This window comes from Ochotona princeps, chromosome 1 (genome assembly GCF_030435755.1).
Source record: "Ochotona princeps isolate mOchPri1 chromosome 1, mOchPri1.hap1, whole genome shotgun sequence".
NCBI lineage: Eukaryota > Metazoa > Chordata > Mammalia > Lagomorpha > Ochotonidae > Ochotona > Ochotona princeps.
The window spans coordinates 165,354,553-165,372,512 of record NC_080832.1 but is presented as its reverse complement, the minus strand read 5'-3'; the positions used below and the strand labels follow the sequence as shown (position 1 = coordinate 165,372,512).

Genomic DNA, 17,960 nt, shown 5'->3' with positions numbered 1-17,960 from the left:
TGGTCCAGGAGGCTGGGTCAGCGGTTAGGATCAGGGCAGCCTTGATGATGAGGCCCTGGGCGTGGGCATGTGTCACACACCTGTCGGTGGCCTTCCTGACCCTGACATCTGCTGGCACCTCGTGCCACTCTGCAGAGGGAATGCAGAATGAAGTGGCTCTTTTTCCCCTTAGCAGCCCTGCCTCGTTGCCCTGTCCCCCGACCAGCTAGGCTCCTTACCTGTTCCTTTGTTACGTGTTGGCAGGGAAGTGCCGGGCCAGGGCCCTCAGCACCCGAGCGAGGGAGGTACTGACCTGAGAGCTCTCCAGCGCGGGGGAATATGCGCTGCTTTTCTTCCAGACAGTTCTAGCTCACTGGATCATGGAATCCTGGAGAGATTTTTCTAGTTCCCATGCCTGTGGGCAGCCAGGATTCTCTGCACAGGACAGGAAGGAAAGCCCTGGGGTTGAAGTTCCTCGAGGCACCAATATAGACCAGCCTCTCCTGTGCAGTGTGAGGCCGGGCCTGTCCTTCCGGGGGTTTGGGAAGCCTTGGACAGCCTGGCTGGCCCAGGAAGCATCTCATGAGCGTTTGCTGCCTGCACACACACACACTTGGTGGCTTGGTCACGTCAGGAACCACCTCTCCCTCGGGGTATGAATTCGACCTCAGCCACTGGTAGAAAATACACTGTGGATGTTTTACTCAGTAATGCATACATAACACAGAGCAGGTTCCAAATACATAAATCACTTTTACAATTGGTGTTAGGAGCTACCTTCCTGCATTTGAAATCCTGGCTGCTACAAGCCAACTCGCAGTCCTCTGCTGCCATCTGCTGGCCACGCGGTTTAGTATCTTGGGAAACCCAAAGATTCCCATTGTTTGGTTTCATCTCAGCCTCTTAGTTCCTTAACTTGAAGTTTTGTGGTCTCGGTGCAGTGCCTTGTGGTTTTTTAAAGTTATATTTGAAAGGCAGAGAGAAACAGACCGTCCATTCAAGTGGTTCAATCCCTGGATGCCTGCAACAGCCAGGACTGGGCTAAGGTGAAGGTGAGCCCACAGAGAGCTCGGCAGGACGTTTAGAACAGCAGTTAAGATGATGCGTCGGATACCCACATCTCACGTCGCTGTTCTGCTCGTCTTCCATTTCCAGCCTTTTGCTAATGCTCGCTGCGAGAGGCAGCAGGCAGTGGCTTAAGCACTTGGAGGAAGCTCGGTCTGCGTTCCCAGTTCCTGGTTTGGGCTGAGCCAGCAGATGAAAGATCTCTGTCTGTACCTTTCAAATAGAAAGAGAGAGAAAGAATACGTTTCTGGGGGCTGGCCATGGCATAGTAAGCTAGGCCTCCGTGTGCAGTGCCAGCATCCGCTATGGGCACCAGTTTGGGTCCTGGTGGCTCCAGTTCCCATCCAGCTCCTCGCTAATGGCCTGGGAAGCAGGTGGAGAACCTGGGCTCCTGCATGGACTTGGGAGACCCCGAATAAACTCCTGGCTCCTGGTGTAGCTCTGGCCCAGCTATAGCCATTGCTATCACTCAGAGAATGAAATAACAGATGGAGGCTCTTTCGCACTTTCTAATTGAGGCCTTCAAATAAATGAATATATCTTTTAAAAAAAGAAAAGGAATCAGGGGCTGGCGTGATGGTTCAACTGGTTAATCCTCTGCCTGCAAGCACTAGCATCCCACATGGGTGCTGGCTCATGTCCCAGCTGCTCCACTTCCCATCCAGCTCCCTGCTTGTGGCCTGGGAAAGCAGTGGAGGACGGCCCAAAGCCTTGGGACCCTGCACCCACTTGACAGACCTGGAAGAAGCTCCTGGCTTTGGATTGGCTCAGCTCCAGCCATTTGCAGGCTTTTGGGGAGTGATTCAGCAAATGGAAAATCTTCCCGTCTCTCCTTCTCTCTGTAAATCAGCCTTTGCAGTAAAAATAAATGGATCATTAAAAACAGAAAGAAATTAAAATGTTTTTTAAAGATTTCTGATTGGAGCAGGATGATGCAGCTACTGAATTTCCCAAAGAAGTTCCCCGGCCCTCAAATGTTGAGTGTCAGTCTCCAGGTGGGCATCCTGTGGGTCTCTGAGCCACGCCCCTCTGCCTCCCCCACACACGGGGAATGTTTCCTTCCTGTGGAGTGGTGAAGGGCGTCGTCGCTGAGGCGTGCCAAGGTCAGAGGGCGCAGGTGGTCGGTCCGGGGAGCCCCCTGTTCTCCCCAGCAGTGGGACACACTTCCTGGGGGCCGTCTCCTTCCGCCAGGGCCACACCTCCACTGGTCGCCGCCACCTGCCAGGCTCTCAGCGGTGGCATCTACGTATTGACCCTCAAAGATAGTGAGTATCCAGCTGGTATTTGTAAAAGTGTATAGTCTCCCAGGTGTGAAAACTCCAGATTGGAAAATTTTCAGTAAAAATAATTGTCACTGTGACATGAAGGTTCTTAGTTTTGTTTCCGTGGCCAAGGTGAACAGCAATGCTTGAGTACCTGAGGGGGACTAGACGCTGTAGGACAAATGCCCTCATCCAGGAGGTGGAAGGTGGGCTGAGGACAGCCAGAGGGCCACCCTGGAGTGACATGGGGCGGGGAAGAGGGTGTAGCCTGCGGTGTCTGTGTGCGGGCAGACAGCCACCCTGCGGCACAGGGAGAAGAGGTGGGGTGTAGCCTGCGGTGTCTGTGTGTGCGGGCAGACAGCCACCCTGCGGCACAGGGAGAAGAGGTGGGGTGTAGCCTGCAGTGTCTGTGTGACCACTGATGGACTGTGCCATTGTGGTGAAATACACACAACATGCAATTGACCACCTTAACTCTGTGCTTTTGTTAAATGGATGAGACTTTTGGCAGTGGCCACCAAGAGGTAAGCTAGGAGGCTTGTTTGTGCACACAGGCGAGTGAGGGCCAAGTGCAGGATGCCTTCCCAAAGGCACGACTCCATGTTCCAGCGATAGGCTGCAGTAGCCGTGAGATGCCATGGATGCTTAGGGTTTGTCGATTGCACTGTGTGTGAAGCTCATAGAAGTTGGGGTTAAAAGATAAACTTTCTGCAAACTCTTCGTGCCTCAGTCTCCTTCCGCTGGGGTGTTATCTACCTGCAAATCTCTTCTTCTGACTCCGTATGTTTTATTAAATCTTGGCAAACTTCAGTTATGCTTTATTTCTTATTTTTGGCAAGAAAATCTCTTTTTTTAGATTTATTTATTTTTCTTGGAAAGGCAGATATACAGAGAGGAGGAGAGACAGAGAGGAAGATCCTCCATCGATGGTTCACTCTGCAAGCGGCTGCAATGGCTGGAGCTGAGCCAATCCAAAGCCAGCAGCCAGGGACTTCCTCCAGGTCTCCCACATGGGTGCAGGGTCCCAAGGGTTTGGGCCGTCTGCTTTGGGTCGACTGCTTTCCCAGGCCACAAGCAGGGAGCAGGATGGATCCCTGCGACCTTATGCGATCCCGCGTGTTCAAGGCAAGGAATCTAGCCACTACGCTATTGCGCCGGGCCCGGCAAGAAACTCTTATATAACGTGAAGCACGGTGACAGCCAAGTGTCCAGAGCCGGTCACCTGGTCTCACGGAACAAGCCAAACGTTTGCTTTTACCTAACACTCCTCTGTGTCTCCTGCTCGTGTCTGTTGGTGGTGGATACAGTGCGGCTTATGTCATGAATACGCGTGACACTCTCTCGCGTCACTCTGAGGTGTGCCACACAGTGCAGCGGGGTCAGAGGGCTGACAGGAAGTGTACACCCGGCCTCCACCATCCTGGCGAGGAGACAGCTGACCTTTACCCCCTCCCTTGTTACCCCAGGGCTGAAAAGGTCATGGGCATTGAACGGGCGGGCCGTGGTGTGTGCCAGGGTCCTGCTGGCCACCTGTCCTTGTCACAGAGCTGTGAACGCTAGCACAGACGCTGCTGGGCTCACCAAGTCCCTCGCACAAATGCCCGGGCAAATGTTCCTGTCGCTTTCCTTTGGGGATGGGGCACTCTGTGGCTGTGGAAGCCCCGTGGAAGGCCTTCTCGGGTGGCTGGAAAGACACACACACACACACACACACACACACACACGAAAGACACACACACACACACACACACACACACACACACACACACACACACACACACCGAGCTGATTCTGCTGCCAAGGCCAGCTCACACCTGCCCGGCCCCCCACGCACACAGTCCCGGGGTGGGCGGGGCTTCCGAGCCCGCTCCATAGCGTCCCCTGCTGGTTACGGTGCAGTGGCAGGAGCTCCTCTGCTCTTTCCCTTTTATTATGGACAGAGTAGCCACCCAGTGGACAGCTCTGCTACAAGCCTGCACATGCGCACGCCCCACGTTGTAGCTGCATACCTGCTCGTACTGTTAACATCATTTTATCAAAACCGTTTTTGGTGGGCTCCTGAAAGATACTCTTCTTTTTTTTTTAAGATTTGTTTTATTTTTTTTGGAAAGTCAGATATACAGAGAGAAGGAGAGAGAGAGAGGAAGATCTTCCATCTGATTCACTCCCCAAGTGAGCGCAACGGCCGGTGCTGTGCCGATCCAGAGCCAGGAGCCAGGAACTTCTTCTAGGTCTCCCACGTGGGTGCAGGGTCCCAAGGTTTGGGGCCATACTCAATTGCTTTCCCAGGCCACAAGCAGGGACTGGATGGGAAGTGGAGCTACCGAGATTAGAACCAGCGCCCATATGGGATCCCGGGACATTCAAGGCGAGGACTTTAGCCTCTAGGCCACGGCCGCCGGGCCCGAAAGATACTCTTCTGAAGATGTCACCCTCAATGCCGTGATCATTACTGATAACAGCAGTCCCTGACGTCATCAAGCACCCACGTGTGTGTGAGAGACAGAGGTCAGGTGTGATGCGTCTCACAGACGTCTTTACAGGAAGGCCACAACCTGTGGCCGTGTGTGTTTCCCACAAGTTACTTCCTGGAGTCAGCGCTCACGTCCAGGACGGCCTGATCACATCCTGGTCTCCTCCCTCCAGAATCAGTACCGGGGTCCTAGCCAAGCTGGGTGTTCGCCTCAGCCAGGTGGCAGGCACTTGGGGAGACGCTCGGTTACTGCGCCCCTGGCAGTCCCGAAAGAAGCAAGACGGAAGTGCAAGCACACGCCCTTATGTGGCATTCACCACGGCACCTGGCAGCAGCTCCAAGCTGGGAGGATTTTCCTGTCTGCTGTTCACTGCCTGGAGCAGGCAGGGCTAACCTGCTAGCGTGTGACTGGCAGTACCAGGGCCTTGGGCCTTCCCCGTGTGCAGGAGTGGGCTGGTTTCCATCCCTGCCCACGGCCCACAAAGCACCCTGTGGGAGGAAGCTGGGCCGCCGCGGCTGAGTCCTGGAGAGCCCACGAGCACAACTTCCTTTTTCTGTCCAGTCTGCAGTGGCTGCCCCTGCCTCCGTCGTTGCCGTCAGATTGAACCTGGGCAAAGCTAGAAACAGGTGTCATTTACCCAGCGAGGCTAGCGTCCTTGGGAGGCTGAGCAGCCCCTGGCTACTGCCAACTCCCCAACCTTGGCAGAGCCAGGCGAGCCAGTTCTGCTTCGCCCCCCAGCCAGCTTCCTCTCCTGGCCGCCTCTGAATAAAAGGGAGAGAGAGCTGGGCAGCAGCTCACTCTCCCGTGGAGCTTCACAAAGTGCAGCTTTTGGCAGCTTGGCTCAGAGACCCCTGGGGGAAGCCCCAGCCTGCCCGCCTCCCCCATTGTGAATGTCGCTAGCAGGGACAGGGGACTCTCAGGGAAAGTGCCCTGAGTTCGCGCCAACATATTTGAAGTCACAAGACTTGGAATGGGATGTTTCAGCTCCAGAACTCACTTGCCAATTGTGCAAGTATAGACAGCTCACAAAATGTCGATTGTTCTATGTACTCATCTCCAAGACATATATGCATGTAAAACTGCACATGTAGGGTCTGGCACAGTGGCTCAGTTAGCTAATCCTCCCCTCGCCCGCCCCCGGGTCCCATCTGGATGCTGGTTCATGTCCCGGCTGCGCCACTTCCCATCCTGTTCCCTGCTTGAGGCCTGGGAAAGCAGCAGAAGATGGCCCAAAGCCTTGGAACCCCACACCCATGTAGGAGACCCAGAGAGGTCTCCTGGCTTTGGATCTGCTCAGCTCTGGCCGTTACCTGGGGAGTGAACCAGCGATGGAAAATCTTTCTCTGTCCTCCTCTCTGCCTTTCCAATAAAAATAAATAAATCTTTTTTTTAAATGAAAACATTACCACCTGAAGACAAGGGAACTTCCTAGAGTTCCCAGGCCTGACGGTGAGGCTTGGTGGAGCATGGTCCCTGAGTGGCCGCAAGTCTGCAGGGCAGATCCGGAAATGCTGTCTTTCTCCGCTGTGCCCAGCAAGGAGCCAGCTTCCCCCACGGCCACGGGGAACGCTTCCTGTCTGACCATGTTGGAACTGAGATCCTCTGGCAAACCTTGACCTGTCCACTTGAGTTGCTTGACCACTTAAATTTGGAAAGCATAAGTTAACATGAAGCGCTAAGACCATGGACTTAGCAGTCACCTCTCACGTCGGGGTTGGGGTTTTGTTTGTTTCTGTTTTTGATTTTTGGTGGTTTGTAGGGTTTTTGTTTTCTTTTTTTGTAAAATACATTTTTCCATAGTTTGTTCAGATGTTCAAGTTTCCTTGTACAGTTTTTTTTGTTTGTTTTGAGAACATGGAGATGAAGGAGACTTGGCACATGATGGAGTCAAGCTTGGCAAACGCTGGGTCAGCTTGGGCAGCTGTGAGCCCAGTGCCACCATCTCCTGCAAGGAGTACAGTGGACAGAGTCCTCAGGGTCTCGTCACATCCATAGGCAGAGGCCCTCGGTGACCGGGCAGCGTGGCAGGTGGTGGCGCTGCTTGCCGGCTCTCTGAGTGACCGGCCAGCGTGGTGGCAGGTGGTAGCGCTGCTTGCCGGCTCTCTGAGTGACCGGGCAGTGTGGCAGGTGGTGGCGCTGCTTGCCGGCTCTCTGAGTGACCGGGCAGCGTGGCAAGTGGTGGCGCTGCTTGCTGGCTCTCTGAGTGACCGGCCAGCGTGGTGGGTGGTGGCGCTGCTTGCTGGCTCTCTGAGTGACCGGCCAGCGTGGTGGCAGGTGGTGGCGCTGCTTGCCGGCTCTCTGAGTGACCGGCCAGCGTGGTGGCAGGTGGTGGCGCTGCTTGCCGGCTCTCTGAGTGACCGGGCAGCGTGGCAAGTGGTGGCGCTGCTTGCCAGCTCTCTGAGTGACCGGCCAGCGTGGTGGGTGGTGGCGCCACTCACTGCCTCCAAGTGACACACCAAGGAGTCTTTTGTGCGGAGTGAGGAATTTTTTTAAGACTTACTTGTTTCTATTGGAAAGCTAGATATATAGAGAGGAGAGACAGAAAGCTCTTCCATCTGGTTCACTCCCCACGTGGCCGAGCAACTCCTGCCAGCAGTGGTGTGGCAGCTCTACTTTGTCATGCAAGGGAAGGGTGGCCGTTCCTCACTGGGACTCTAACTAGGGACAGGTGTTTAGAATGGAGAACACGGCCGTGTGGGACGCCTGTTTCCACTCCTCGGGGTAGCCGCCGTGGGTCACTGGGCTGGGTGCCCACCTCCCAGATACCGCTGTCGGCTCCGACTTCCTCCTAGCAAAGCCCTACCTGTTACAGACACTCAGGCAGTAAAGCAGCAGGTAGGAAAAGCTCTACCTCTTAAGTTAAAAAAAAAAAAAAAGAAGCAAAAAGTTGTGTAAAAGCAGGGGTGATGAGCATGGCCATCCCTCATGTCGTCAGGGAGTGTGGGTGAGGGGAAACGAACCGGTCGGAGGGCCCTGGACACGTCACCCGGTGCAGCAGAGGGGGGCGGCGTCCTCACGGCACCCACTCTGCTCACCCGACTGGGTTCATGAAACAGCAGCTCCTGAAACCTTCCCGTGGTCCTGGCTGACAAGGACACAGCTGCAGGTCACAGCTTGTCATCTGCCACATTGTTGTCACCACACTCCCAGCAGCCTGGGAGGTGAGCTCAGCCGGCCGGTGCTCTTAGCAAACCTCAGCGACTGGCAGGCATTGGGGCGGGGTGGGTGGTCCCTGTTGGGGAACTGACTCCCCCGACCCTGTGTGTCCTCAAGGCATTGGGGCGGGGGAGGGGGTCCATGTTGGGGAACTGACTCCCCGGCTTTCAATCGGGAGCAGGGGTGCAGCTGGGAGAGGCGTCCCGCTTGCGGCCGGGAGCAGGGGTGCAGCTGGGAGAGGCGTCCCGCTTGCAGCCGGGAGCAGGTGGGAAGTGGTGCCTCTCTATGCAACTGACACCATTGCTCTTTGAATCACGGAAATGAAGTGGAGATCCCAGGAAGGTTTCGGCAGTGTACCCGGGAATGTTCTAGAACTTGGCACCATCCAGAGAAGCACAGTATGATCACCTCCCACCTGCAGGGCCTGTTGGTGCCACACACACACATCTTAATGCGTGGGTGACTCACTTCGTGATCTCCGGATGCTGGTTCTACACGGTGTCACCATGGGGCAGCAGGTGTAGGTCCTGCTGTGCTTCCTTCCTATAAATGTGTGTGTGTGTGCACTCGCTCACTCATTTCGGGAGAGTCGGTCATCTTCCGTCCTCTGGTCTGTAACCCATATACCTCAGCAGCCCCCAGCTGAGGCCAAAACTAGGAGCTGGAAACCCAGTCCAGGTCTCCTGTGTAGACGGCAGGAACCCAGGGACCTGAGCCCTCACCATCGCCTCCCGTGTAGACGGCAGGTGCTCAGGAGCCAGGGGAGAGGAGAGACAGAAAGGGAGATCTTCCATCCACTGGTTTACTCCCCAAATGCAGCTGAGCTGAAGCCAGGAGCCAGTAGCTTGTTCCAGGTCTCCCACATGGGTACAGGGGCCCAACAGCTTAGACCATCCTCCACTGTAAGTGGACAGCTAGATAGGAAATGGGGTAGCCAGGGTACAGGTCAGCGCCCACGTGGGGGATGCCAGAGCTGGCAGGTGGAGGATTAGCCTTTTGCCACCACACCAGCTCCGGGGCACATTGTCTTTACCAGCTACTAACTGCTAGGCTAAAAGCAAAGGTTAAAATGGTAGAGTTAAAAAATTACGTGGGACCAGTGCAGAGGCTCAGCAGGCTAATCCCGCATCTTCAAGTGCCAGCATCGTATATGGTCACCAGTTCATGTCCCAACTGCTCCACTTCCCATCCAGCTCCCTGCTGGTGGCCTGGGAAAGCAGCGAAGGATGGCCCATAACCTTGGCACCCTGCACCCACCCATGTGGGAGACCCTGAAGAAGCTCCTGGCTCCTAGCTTCTGATTGGCTCAGCTCCAGCCCTTATAGCCGTTTGGGAAGTGAGTCAGCGGATGGATGATCTCACTGTCTCTCCTTCTCTCTGTAACTCTGCCTTTCCAATAAAAATAAATATGTTTTTTTAAATACATAATGTGCATTTACTACATTCTTTTAAAACTCACCAAAAATTTAAAAAAATTTAATATGGATCATTGAAATAGAATGTAAATTATGAATCCAAGCCATAGGTGAAAACTTGGTATGTCTCATAAATGTATTTGAAGAAAAAAAGAAAGAGACAAAATTAATTATAATTATTCTCTTCAACTTAGGGCACAAGATACTAACAAATGTTCATGGCAAATGGAATTGAAAGCATGTTTCTTTTGGCACAGAAAGTAATTTGAAATACATGCATAGTTTTTGCACAATACATATTGTATGTGTATTATAGAAAAATATCTTTTTAACCAGCAAGTACTTTGCATTTTAAAAATCCTGTCATACCTTTAATTACATTTTCCATACAAAATTTTGAGATACCCAGATATTAAAATATTATCGCTTCAACTTGTAAGCAGCATATAAAATACTAAAATATGGCATTCTAGTTTTTTTTAATATTCTACTTTTGTTTTAATATTGTTTACATAATTGAGAGGGATGTACACCCTATGAGCCTCTAATAAGAGTAGTGAGGGGCCGTATGGAGAAAGGTGGGTGGGACAAGGCAAGCTCCCCTCAGTGGTGTGTGCCCTTCCCTGGGCTCCTCCTCCCGGTGCTCCCTCAGTGGTGTGTGCCCTTCCCTGGGCTCCTGCTCCTCCCAGTGCTCCCTCAGTGGTGTGTGCCCTTCCCTGGGCTCCTCCTCCTGGTGCTCCCTCAGTGGTGTGTGCCCTTCCCTGGGCTCCTGCTCCTCCCAGTGCTCCCTCAGTGGTGTGTGCCCTTCCCTGGGCTCCTGCTCCTGGTGCTCCCTCAGTGGTGTGTGCCCTTCCCTGGGCTCCTGCTCCCGGTGCTCCCTCAGTGGTGTGTGCCCTTCCCTGGGCTCCTGCTCCTGGTGCTCCCTCAGTGGTGTGTGCCCTTCCCTGGGCTCCTGCTCCTCCCAGTGCTCCCTCAGTGGTGTGTGCCCTTCCCTGGGCTCCTGCTCCTGGTGCTCCCTCAGTGGTGTGTGCCCTTCCCTGGGCTCCTGCTCCTGGTGCTCCCTCAGTGGTGTGTGCCCTTCCCTGGGCTCCTCCTCCTGGTGCTCCCTCAGTGGTGTGTGCCCTTCCCTGGGCTCCTGCTCCTGGTGCTCCCTCAGTGGTGTGTGCCCTTCCCTGGGCTCCTGCTCCTCCCAGTGCTCCCTCAGTGGTGTGTGCCCTTCCCTGGGCTCCTGCTCCTGGTGCTCCCTCAGTGGTGTGTGCCCTTCCCTGGGCTCCTGCTCCTGGTGCTCCCTCAGTGGTGTGTGCCCTTCCCTGGGCTCCTCCTCCTGATGCTCCCTCGGTGTGTGCCCCTTCCTTGGGGCTGTAACCTTGACTTGGGCTCCACTGCGTTCAGTGGCCCTGGGAATTGTGAATCTCTTACGGTAATGGACGAAATCTCCAGTAATGCCATCCCCAAGTCTGGAAATCCAGAAAACTACGATCTCATAGAACCAAGCACAGCAGCATGGGCTACCATGCTGTGTGACCGCCTGACCAAGCAGGGCCGCCTGTCAGGCACGGCCAGACGAAGGCAGCTGGGAGCACCTTGGGAGGTCCAGGTGGACCGGCAGGCTGCGGGCAGTGGTGGGGTGTGCACCTCCTGCACTGCGGGCGCTGAGCTTGCCTTCTCAGCAGCATTTGTTTGACGTGCATGTTAGATCACAGCTGCTCCAGCTGACCTTCGGGGGAAAAGTGTCTGTGGGGCGTTCATACAGCATGAGGCAGCTGGTTGTCCCAGAGAGTTGGTCAAAGATAAACCCGGAACAGGTGGCAAACGTGCTCTCAGCAGCTCGCTCTGTCCCCGGAGTGCTGCCCTAGCGGTTGCATCACCCCAGAGCTAGTTACCTGTGTGGATCTCCTGGCCTGACATGCCGCGCGTGGGGGGCCGGAGATGGCCTCCGATAGCACGTCTCTGTCATCACCCTGGGGGGATTGCTGGTTTGGCTCTGAGTTGTACAAAATTCCATCAAGAGGCCTAGTGACTGCGTGGGCCAGGGCGTGCTTGCCATTCAGGGCCCTTTTCATACACGCCTCCACGCTCCTCTGCACACTGCTTGTGTCGGTGGAGAACACGGCCAACCTGGTGCTGACTCCACGGGCTGGGGGAGGGCAGGTGTGTGTGATGGGAGGGCGAGCCCCCATCTCCTGTCCCAGGCCTGAGCCTTGGTCAGTCTCCCAGGTCGTGCAGGTGCACAGTAGCACCCTACAGCCACCCCTGCCTCCCTCACCAGGCTCTTTAGGCCTGCCAGCACTGTCCCCATGGTGCCCCTGGTGGGAACACCCTCTCCCTGCTGCTCAGCTTTGCTGTTCTTTTGGGGAAAGTGTGCACCCATAGGGGGTTGCTACTGCTGTAGAAATAGAGTGCTCTGCCTACATTCCCTTAGACTGGTGCTCTCTGTCATCCAAGGACGCCCATCAGGCACACGGGGGAGATAGAGCAAGCGGTTCTGGTGCAGGGCCCTGGTCGGAAGGAGGACTCCTGCCTCAGAGGGAGCACGAGGCTGGTCAGCTTGAGAACGATGGCCAGCTGCCCAGGACTTCAGGCTCCCCCCGTCCTCTGAGGCCCCCATCCTCTGAGCTCCATCAAAAATTTCATTTTCTTTCCTCCAATGGCCTGCTGGAATGCGAGAGGAAGAGGCAAGGGCAGGCTAAGGGGAGGGGGGGTCTGTTTGCTAACACTAGATAAGCAGGAACGCTCAGCAGGCTGTTCCAGAAAGCTGACAATGGTGTCTAAAGAATTAAGGCAGCTGTGAGATCCCCTCTCCAGCCCAGACGCATGCCAGAGGGCCTGTCTCTCACCCCACTGGGGCACCTGTTCTTGCCAGTTAGGGTTCCCACTCTCACAGCTTTTTTTCCTGTCTTGTCCCTACAAGCAAGCATGAGTCGCAGAGGCTCTGACCGGGGACAGGGCATTGGGAAAGGGGGTGCCTTTGTTCATTGCTCTGCCACCCGGCGTCCAGCAAGACGACCCAATGTCTCAAGGTCAAGGGTTGTGGACAGAGTGCAGGTGGGGCTGTAGCGGATGCAGACAGATCCCCCAGAGTTGGCCCGCTGTCCCCGCTCATGCCCTGATTTCATTGGCTGGGGCGCTCCCAGGGATCCGGCTCTGTGCCTTGGGGCCTGCTGCAGTCGGATGAGGCGATGGCCGGATCGCAGGCGGCAGTGCAGGCTGGGGTGTGAACACCTGCAGGATGGTCCTGTGGGCTGAAAGCTACATGCTGGGGGACACGGAGTGGTCCGTTCCCGTGCACTGGGTTTCATGACACGTCTTGTTGCTGCTCAGGAGACTGACGCAAGTTCCAGGGATCTCCTGTCTCCCCGTCTCGGCTGCTGGAGAAGGGTCAGGGTGGAAAGAGCCCAGGACGGGGCTGTCTTGTTTTCTTGGGCCCTGCTCCCTGGCAGCTTACCTGAGCCTAGAGCTCAGTAAGCGTGTCTGGGCCACCTGGTCATCGCAACTTGTGGATGAGAGGGGGAGAGCCTGAAGCCACGGAAGGCAAAACCGGCCCCTAAGAGCCCGTTAGGACCAGTTGCCAGCTGCACGCAGTCCACTCCCCCTTGTGAATGAAGCAGCTAATGCAGTTGCAAGCATTTGATCCATAAAGCAGCAGAGATGGGAGCTCTCTGGACTGCCCACTCGCTCTGAAATCAAGCTGGAAAAAAGAAAGTTAGCATTTTATTTTAAATAGCTACATGCTCAATTCATACTCCTCAGTCACCGCTTAGGTGATGCGGCTGCTCTGGGCCTGCCTGCACTTTGTCCGGGCACTGTCAGTGCACACGCCCCCAGGGGGTCTGCCCCAAGATGCACTGCTGGGACACAAACCCCTGGTGGCCCACTATGGCGGTCCCTGGGGGAAAGGCCCCACCTTGTCACACGGCCCTTGGTAACCCCTTTTAGCATAGAGCCGTAGGGCAGGAGGGGGAGGTTGGGGCGATGTGGGTTAGAACTCCAGGCCGCTGAACCAGCAGTTATCGCAGAGGGCCCCAAAGACTAGTCAGCCGCTCTGAAATCCAGAAGCGTTTCCCAAGGCTCAGCCCTACCCACCTCACCGCACCCACCCACCCAGTATTTATGTGTTCAGAAATACCACCCAGGGAATTGTGGAAAGAGAAATGCCACAGAGGCCCTCTGTTCCAGAGGGAAGATTTATGTGGCTCCAGCATCCATCCAAGGCCAAGGGGACACCTGTGTGCTAACTACAAAGGACTCTGGAAAGAGAAAAGGCCGAGACAGGGAGGGCAGTGTGGTGGCCGAGCTGCCGCCCTCAGTGCTGGCATCCCGTGTGAACACCAGTTTATGTCCCAGCTGAACCAGCTCTCTCCTGGTGCACCCCTGCCCCCGTGGGAGAGTGGCTGGAGCCCCAGACCCCTGGCTTCTGCCTCACCCAGCCCTGACTGTTGCAGCCATTTGGGGAGTGAACCACCAGTGAATGCAACATTGTGCACTCTGCCTCTGTAACTCTGCCTTTTAAATAAATAAGTAAATCTTGAGAAAGAGAATGAAGATCAGGACACTGGGCTTACCCTGCTGTTGTGACGCCCACCTTCCTCATCGGCGTACGTCACTCCCGATGGTGCCAGCACGTGGTGGGCTTCCTGTCACCCAGGAGGAGGGCCAAGGACCCACTGGAGAGACCAGCTCCGTGCTTCACCCTCGAGAGCACCTGAAGGGAAAACAATGGCTGGGAATGTGCTCTGTGCATCTCTGCCTCGACACACAGCGGGTGCATTGACATGGCCAGGCATTGTTGTCCTCCCAGGAGCAGATGGCCAGGCGCTGCCGACACTGTCCTTAATCCAGGCCTCCTCTGCCCCAGCACAGATAAAACACGCTTCTGCTGACGCCGCAAGCCTGGCGATGGGGGCTGCTGTGCACACCTGTGTGGGAAGCCAGCCCTGCTGGGGGGCTGCTGTGCACACCTGTGTGGGAAGCCAGCCCTGCTGGGGGGCTGATGTACACACACCTGTGTGGGAAGCCAGCCCTGCTGGGGGGCTGCTGTGCACACACCTGTGTGGGAAGCCAGCCCTGCTGGGGGAGCTGATGTACACACCTGCACAGCTTCGCTTCCAGCAGCAAATGAGGACCTGCTAGAAAGTCTGACCCAGCTCAGGCCAGACAAGCCCTGTGGTTCGGTGCCATTTCAGAGAGAAGGGTGGGCCGTGTAACTTCTCCCAGTAAAGGAAGCAGGAGTTGACCAGTGCCAGGGACCTAGCAAAGGTACACTGATGACTCGCCGGTCTTATAGCTGAGTTTCTCCAGGAAGGACGTCAGATACCAACTGGGCTTCATTGGTGGAAATACGCTTTCAGGGCCAGCATTGCGATGAACACAGCTGGTTACGCACCATGTGACACCCACATCCCATACGAGCACCAGTTCAGCTCCTCCACTCTGTCCAGCTCCCTCTTGATGCACCTGGGAAAGCAGCCGAGGAGGGTCAAGTTCTCGGGCCCATGCCCAGAACCTTGGCCTGGTCCAGCCCTAAACATTGCAGCAGTTTATGGAATTCAGTAGCAGGTAGAAGATTCTCTGTGTCTCACAAACAGTGTTCACTGCTGATGGGAGTCCCATTGTTCTTGATCTGTGCCGTCTCTTTGCCTTTAGGTCCACATTGGTCAACTGTATTCAACAGACAAGCTGGTCATCGAGAACCAAGAGAAGCCCAGGACCTAGAGAGCCCGGCGCCACCGCCAGCAGCAGCCACACCCACCTGCGGCAGCCACACCCACCTGCAGCTTCCATTCTGCGCCCAGTATGGGGGCTCCCAACACCACCCCACACATAGCCTCTCACGCTGCCTGTCCTATAGCGACGGATGAACTGAGTACATGTCCGTTGTGCCACTGCCTGCGTGAGAGAGGAGGGCTGTCCCCCTCAGCCCAGCCCAGAGGTCAGCAGGAGGAGCCGGAGCTCACACACAGTCCCGCCAACCTACGTTGCCGCCTCCCGGCCCCAGCACTGTCCTGCTGCTCACCCACCCTGGTGTAGGCCCTTCACAGACTCGACTCCTGGGGCCCTGCCAATAAACAGGATTGTCTCCCGAAGCCTTTTACACCAGGAAAAAAAATCCCCATGACAATAAAGGCCTTTTTCATGTCCAGTGAGACTATGGGAGAATAGGATAGGGCTGGAAGGGATAGAGGGTGAAGTGACAGGGGCCAGTGTGTGAGCGCTCCCCCAGAGGGAAGGGAGTGCTTGGCTGCTCTCTGGGGGAGCCCTGAGCACACCGCAGCTGAAATCAGCCGGGAAATTCGGCAAGTCCTCCTGGGGCTCCGTCAGGCTCTCCCAAGGTGACCCAGTTTGGACCCCTGTGCCCTTAGAGTGTGAGAAAGGTCCCAAAGACAGGCACCCCTATCCTATGCCTTTCTCCTTGGGAACCCCCTCTCTCTCAACCCAGAGTAAGCAGCACACTTGACCTCTGGTGAGAGTCTGGGGTCCCAGGCTCTGCCAACACGATGTCCTGTTCTCCACCATCAGGATCTGTGTGCCTGTGAAGTGGACACACAGGAGGGGGTCTGGCCTAGCGGGGGCTGTGTCACCGACTCACCCCTGCACCCAGCACCCCCTTCCTTTCACATCTCCCTACCAACTGAGTCAGGCACAGGCTGTCTGGGCCCTCCCCTTGTCACCCTCGTATTCAGAGTCTGCCTCTCCCATCTCTAGGTGTCAGCTTGATGCTACCTTCCAGCCTGATGGGCAGAGCCAGCGGCAGGGGAGCCGGCACCATGGCGTGGGAGGCTAAGCCTCAGCCTGTGGCACCAGCATCCCCTATGGGTACCTGTTTGTGCCCCAGCTGCTCCACTGCCCATCCAGCTCTCTGCTTATGGCCTAGGAGAACAGCAGAGAATGGATCAAAACCTTGGGCCTTTATAACCACATGGGAGAACTGGAGGAAGGATCTAGATTTGGAATGGCTCAGCTCCTGCTGTTGTAGCCTTGGGGTGTGTACCAGCAGGTGGAGAATGTCTCTTTCTCTCTCTCTCTCCGCCCCCATCTAACTCTATCTTTCAAAATAAAAGTAGTCATAATTAATAAATCTTAAAAGAACAAATTGGGGGCAGGTGAAGAGCACCCCTGTTGGAGTTTGCCGTGTCTCCAACTCTCGAGGCAACAGGAAGTAATGGGGCTCCTGCGACCCACAGGGGAGACCTGGCTGGAGTTCCAGACTCAGTCCCCGCATTGCAGACATTCAGGGGAGTGAAAGAATAGTTGGAAATGTGTGTTTCCTAAAGTTAAAATCAACAGGGCCAGGCACAGTGGCATAGCCAGGTAATGCTCCACCTGCTCGCATAGGCATCCATTATGGGCACAGTTCATGCCCTAGCTGCTTTACGTCCAAGCCAGCTCCCTGCCTGTGGCTTCCAGAAGCAGCAGAGGATGGTCCAAGCCCTTGGGCCTCTGCACCCATGTGGAAGAAGCTGCTGGCTGCTGGCTCCTGGCTTCGGATCAGCTCAGCTCTGGCCATTGCAACCATTTGGGGAGTGAACCAGCAAATGGAAGACTTTTCTGTCTCTCCTCTGTAAAAATCAGCTTTTTGAATAAAAATAAACAAATAAATCTCTTTTTTAAAAAAATGAAACCAGCAAGTTGCAAGCAGGACTATGGCTTCAGGGTAGCCCCTGTTCCATGTCCCCTGACCAGAGGCAGGGAGTCAAGCAAGCGCCTTGCTCGGCAGGTGCGGCCATAGGCATCTACCAGGTTGCTTTTTCTTTTAATCAACATTAAAATGCATGTGTATTTTAAATTCATTTCCTCCATTGTAACTCTTTTTTATTATCATTTTATGACACAGTTCCATAGGCTCTGGGATTTCTCTTAAGCCCTCACCCCCAAACTGATTTCCTCTATATTATTACAGTGTTATAGTTCATAAACAGTCATCATTCCATCACTGCGGGCATGGACCATGCAGAGTCCAGCATCCTATTGTCAAGATAAATGTAACAGTTTCACTGGGAGACCATCCTTGATCTGAAAGTAGAGAAGGCAGAACATCCTCACTTCTAGATATGATAGTCTTCAATAAACAGTTACTATACATCCCCTTAAATGAACAGCCACAATACAAAATGCTAGGGACCATACATTGTTCGGATTTTGGACGTTTTGGAATTTCAGAATAGTTACCTAAATAAGATGAGTTATATTGGAGATGAGACTCAAGTGTAAATATGAAATCCTTTTCTGTCTCCTGTACATCTTAGCCTATAGGTGATTTTATAGATGACTAGAAGCCATCCCGTGAGGTCAGACGTGGAATGTTCCACCTGTAACATCAGTGTTGGCACTCAGGAAGTTTTGGATTTGGGAACAGCTCAGATCTTCAACTTGGAGACACTTGCGGGTTGCACTCTGCCCAAGCATCCTCCACTGCTTCCCCAAGCTCATTAGGAGGGAGCTGGATGGGAAGTGCCATAGCTGGAACTTGAACCACATGGCATGCCAGCACTGTGGGCTGAGGATTGGCCCATCATGCCACCGCATTAACCCCAGAAATTCATCTTTCAGGACTCTTAGTGAACAACCAAGTTCAAAATAGCTCAGGACTCTGGATACAGAAGGAACGTGAA

The 17,960-nt window shown here is 54.8% G+C and overlaps 1 protein-coding gene across 1 annotated transcript in view; it reads left to right on the top strand.

The window, feature by feature from the left end:
* The window catches only part of LYRM4 (LYR motif containing 4), a 104,421-nt gene extending 89,329 nt beyond the window's left edge, over positions 1–15,092 (top strand). Inside the window, exon 3 of the mRNA XM_004598618.3 lies at positions 14,995–15,092. Within this exon, the coding sequence (XP_004598675.1) occupies positions 14,995–15,063 (69 nt within the window). The 3' untranslated portion in view covers positions 15,064–15,092. The remainder of the gene's footprint in view (positions 1–14,994) is intronic.
* The last annotated feature ends 2,868 nt before the right edge of the window (positions 15,093–17,960 follow it).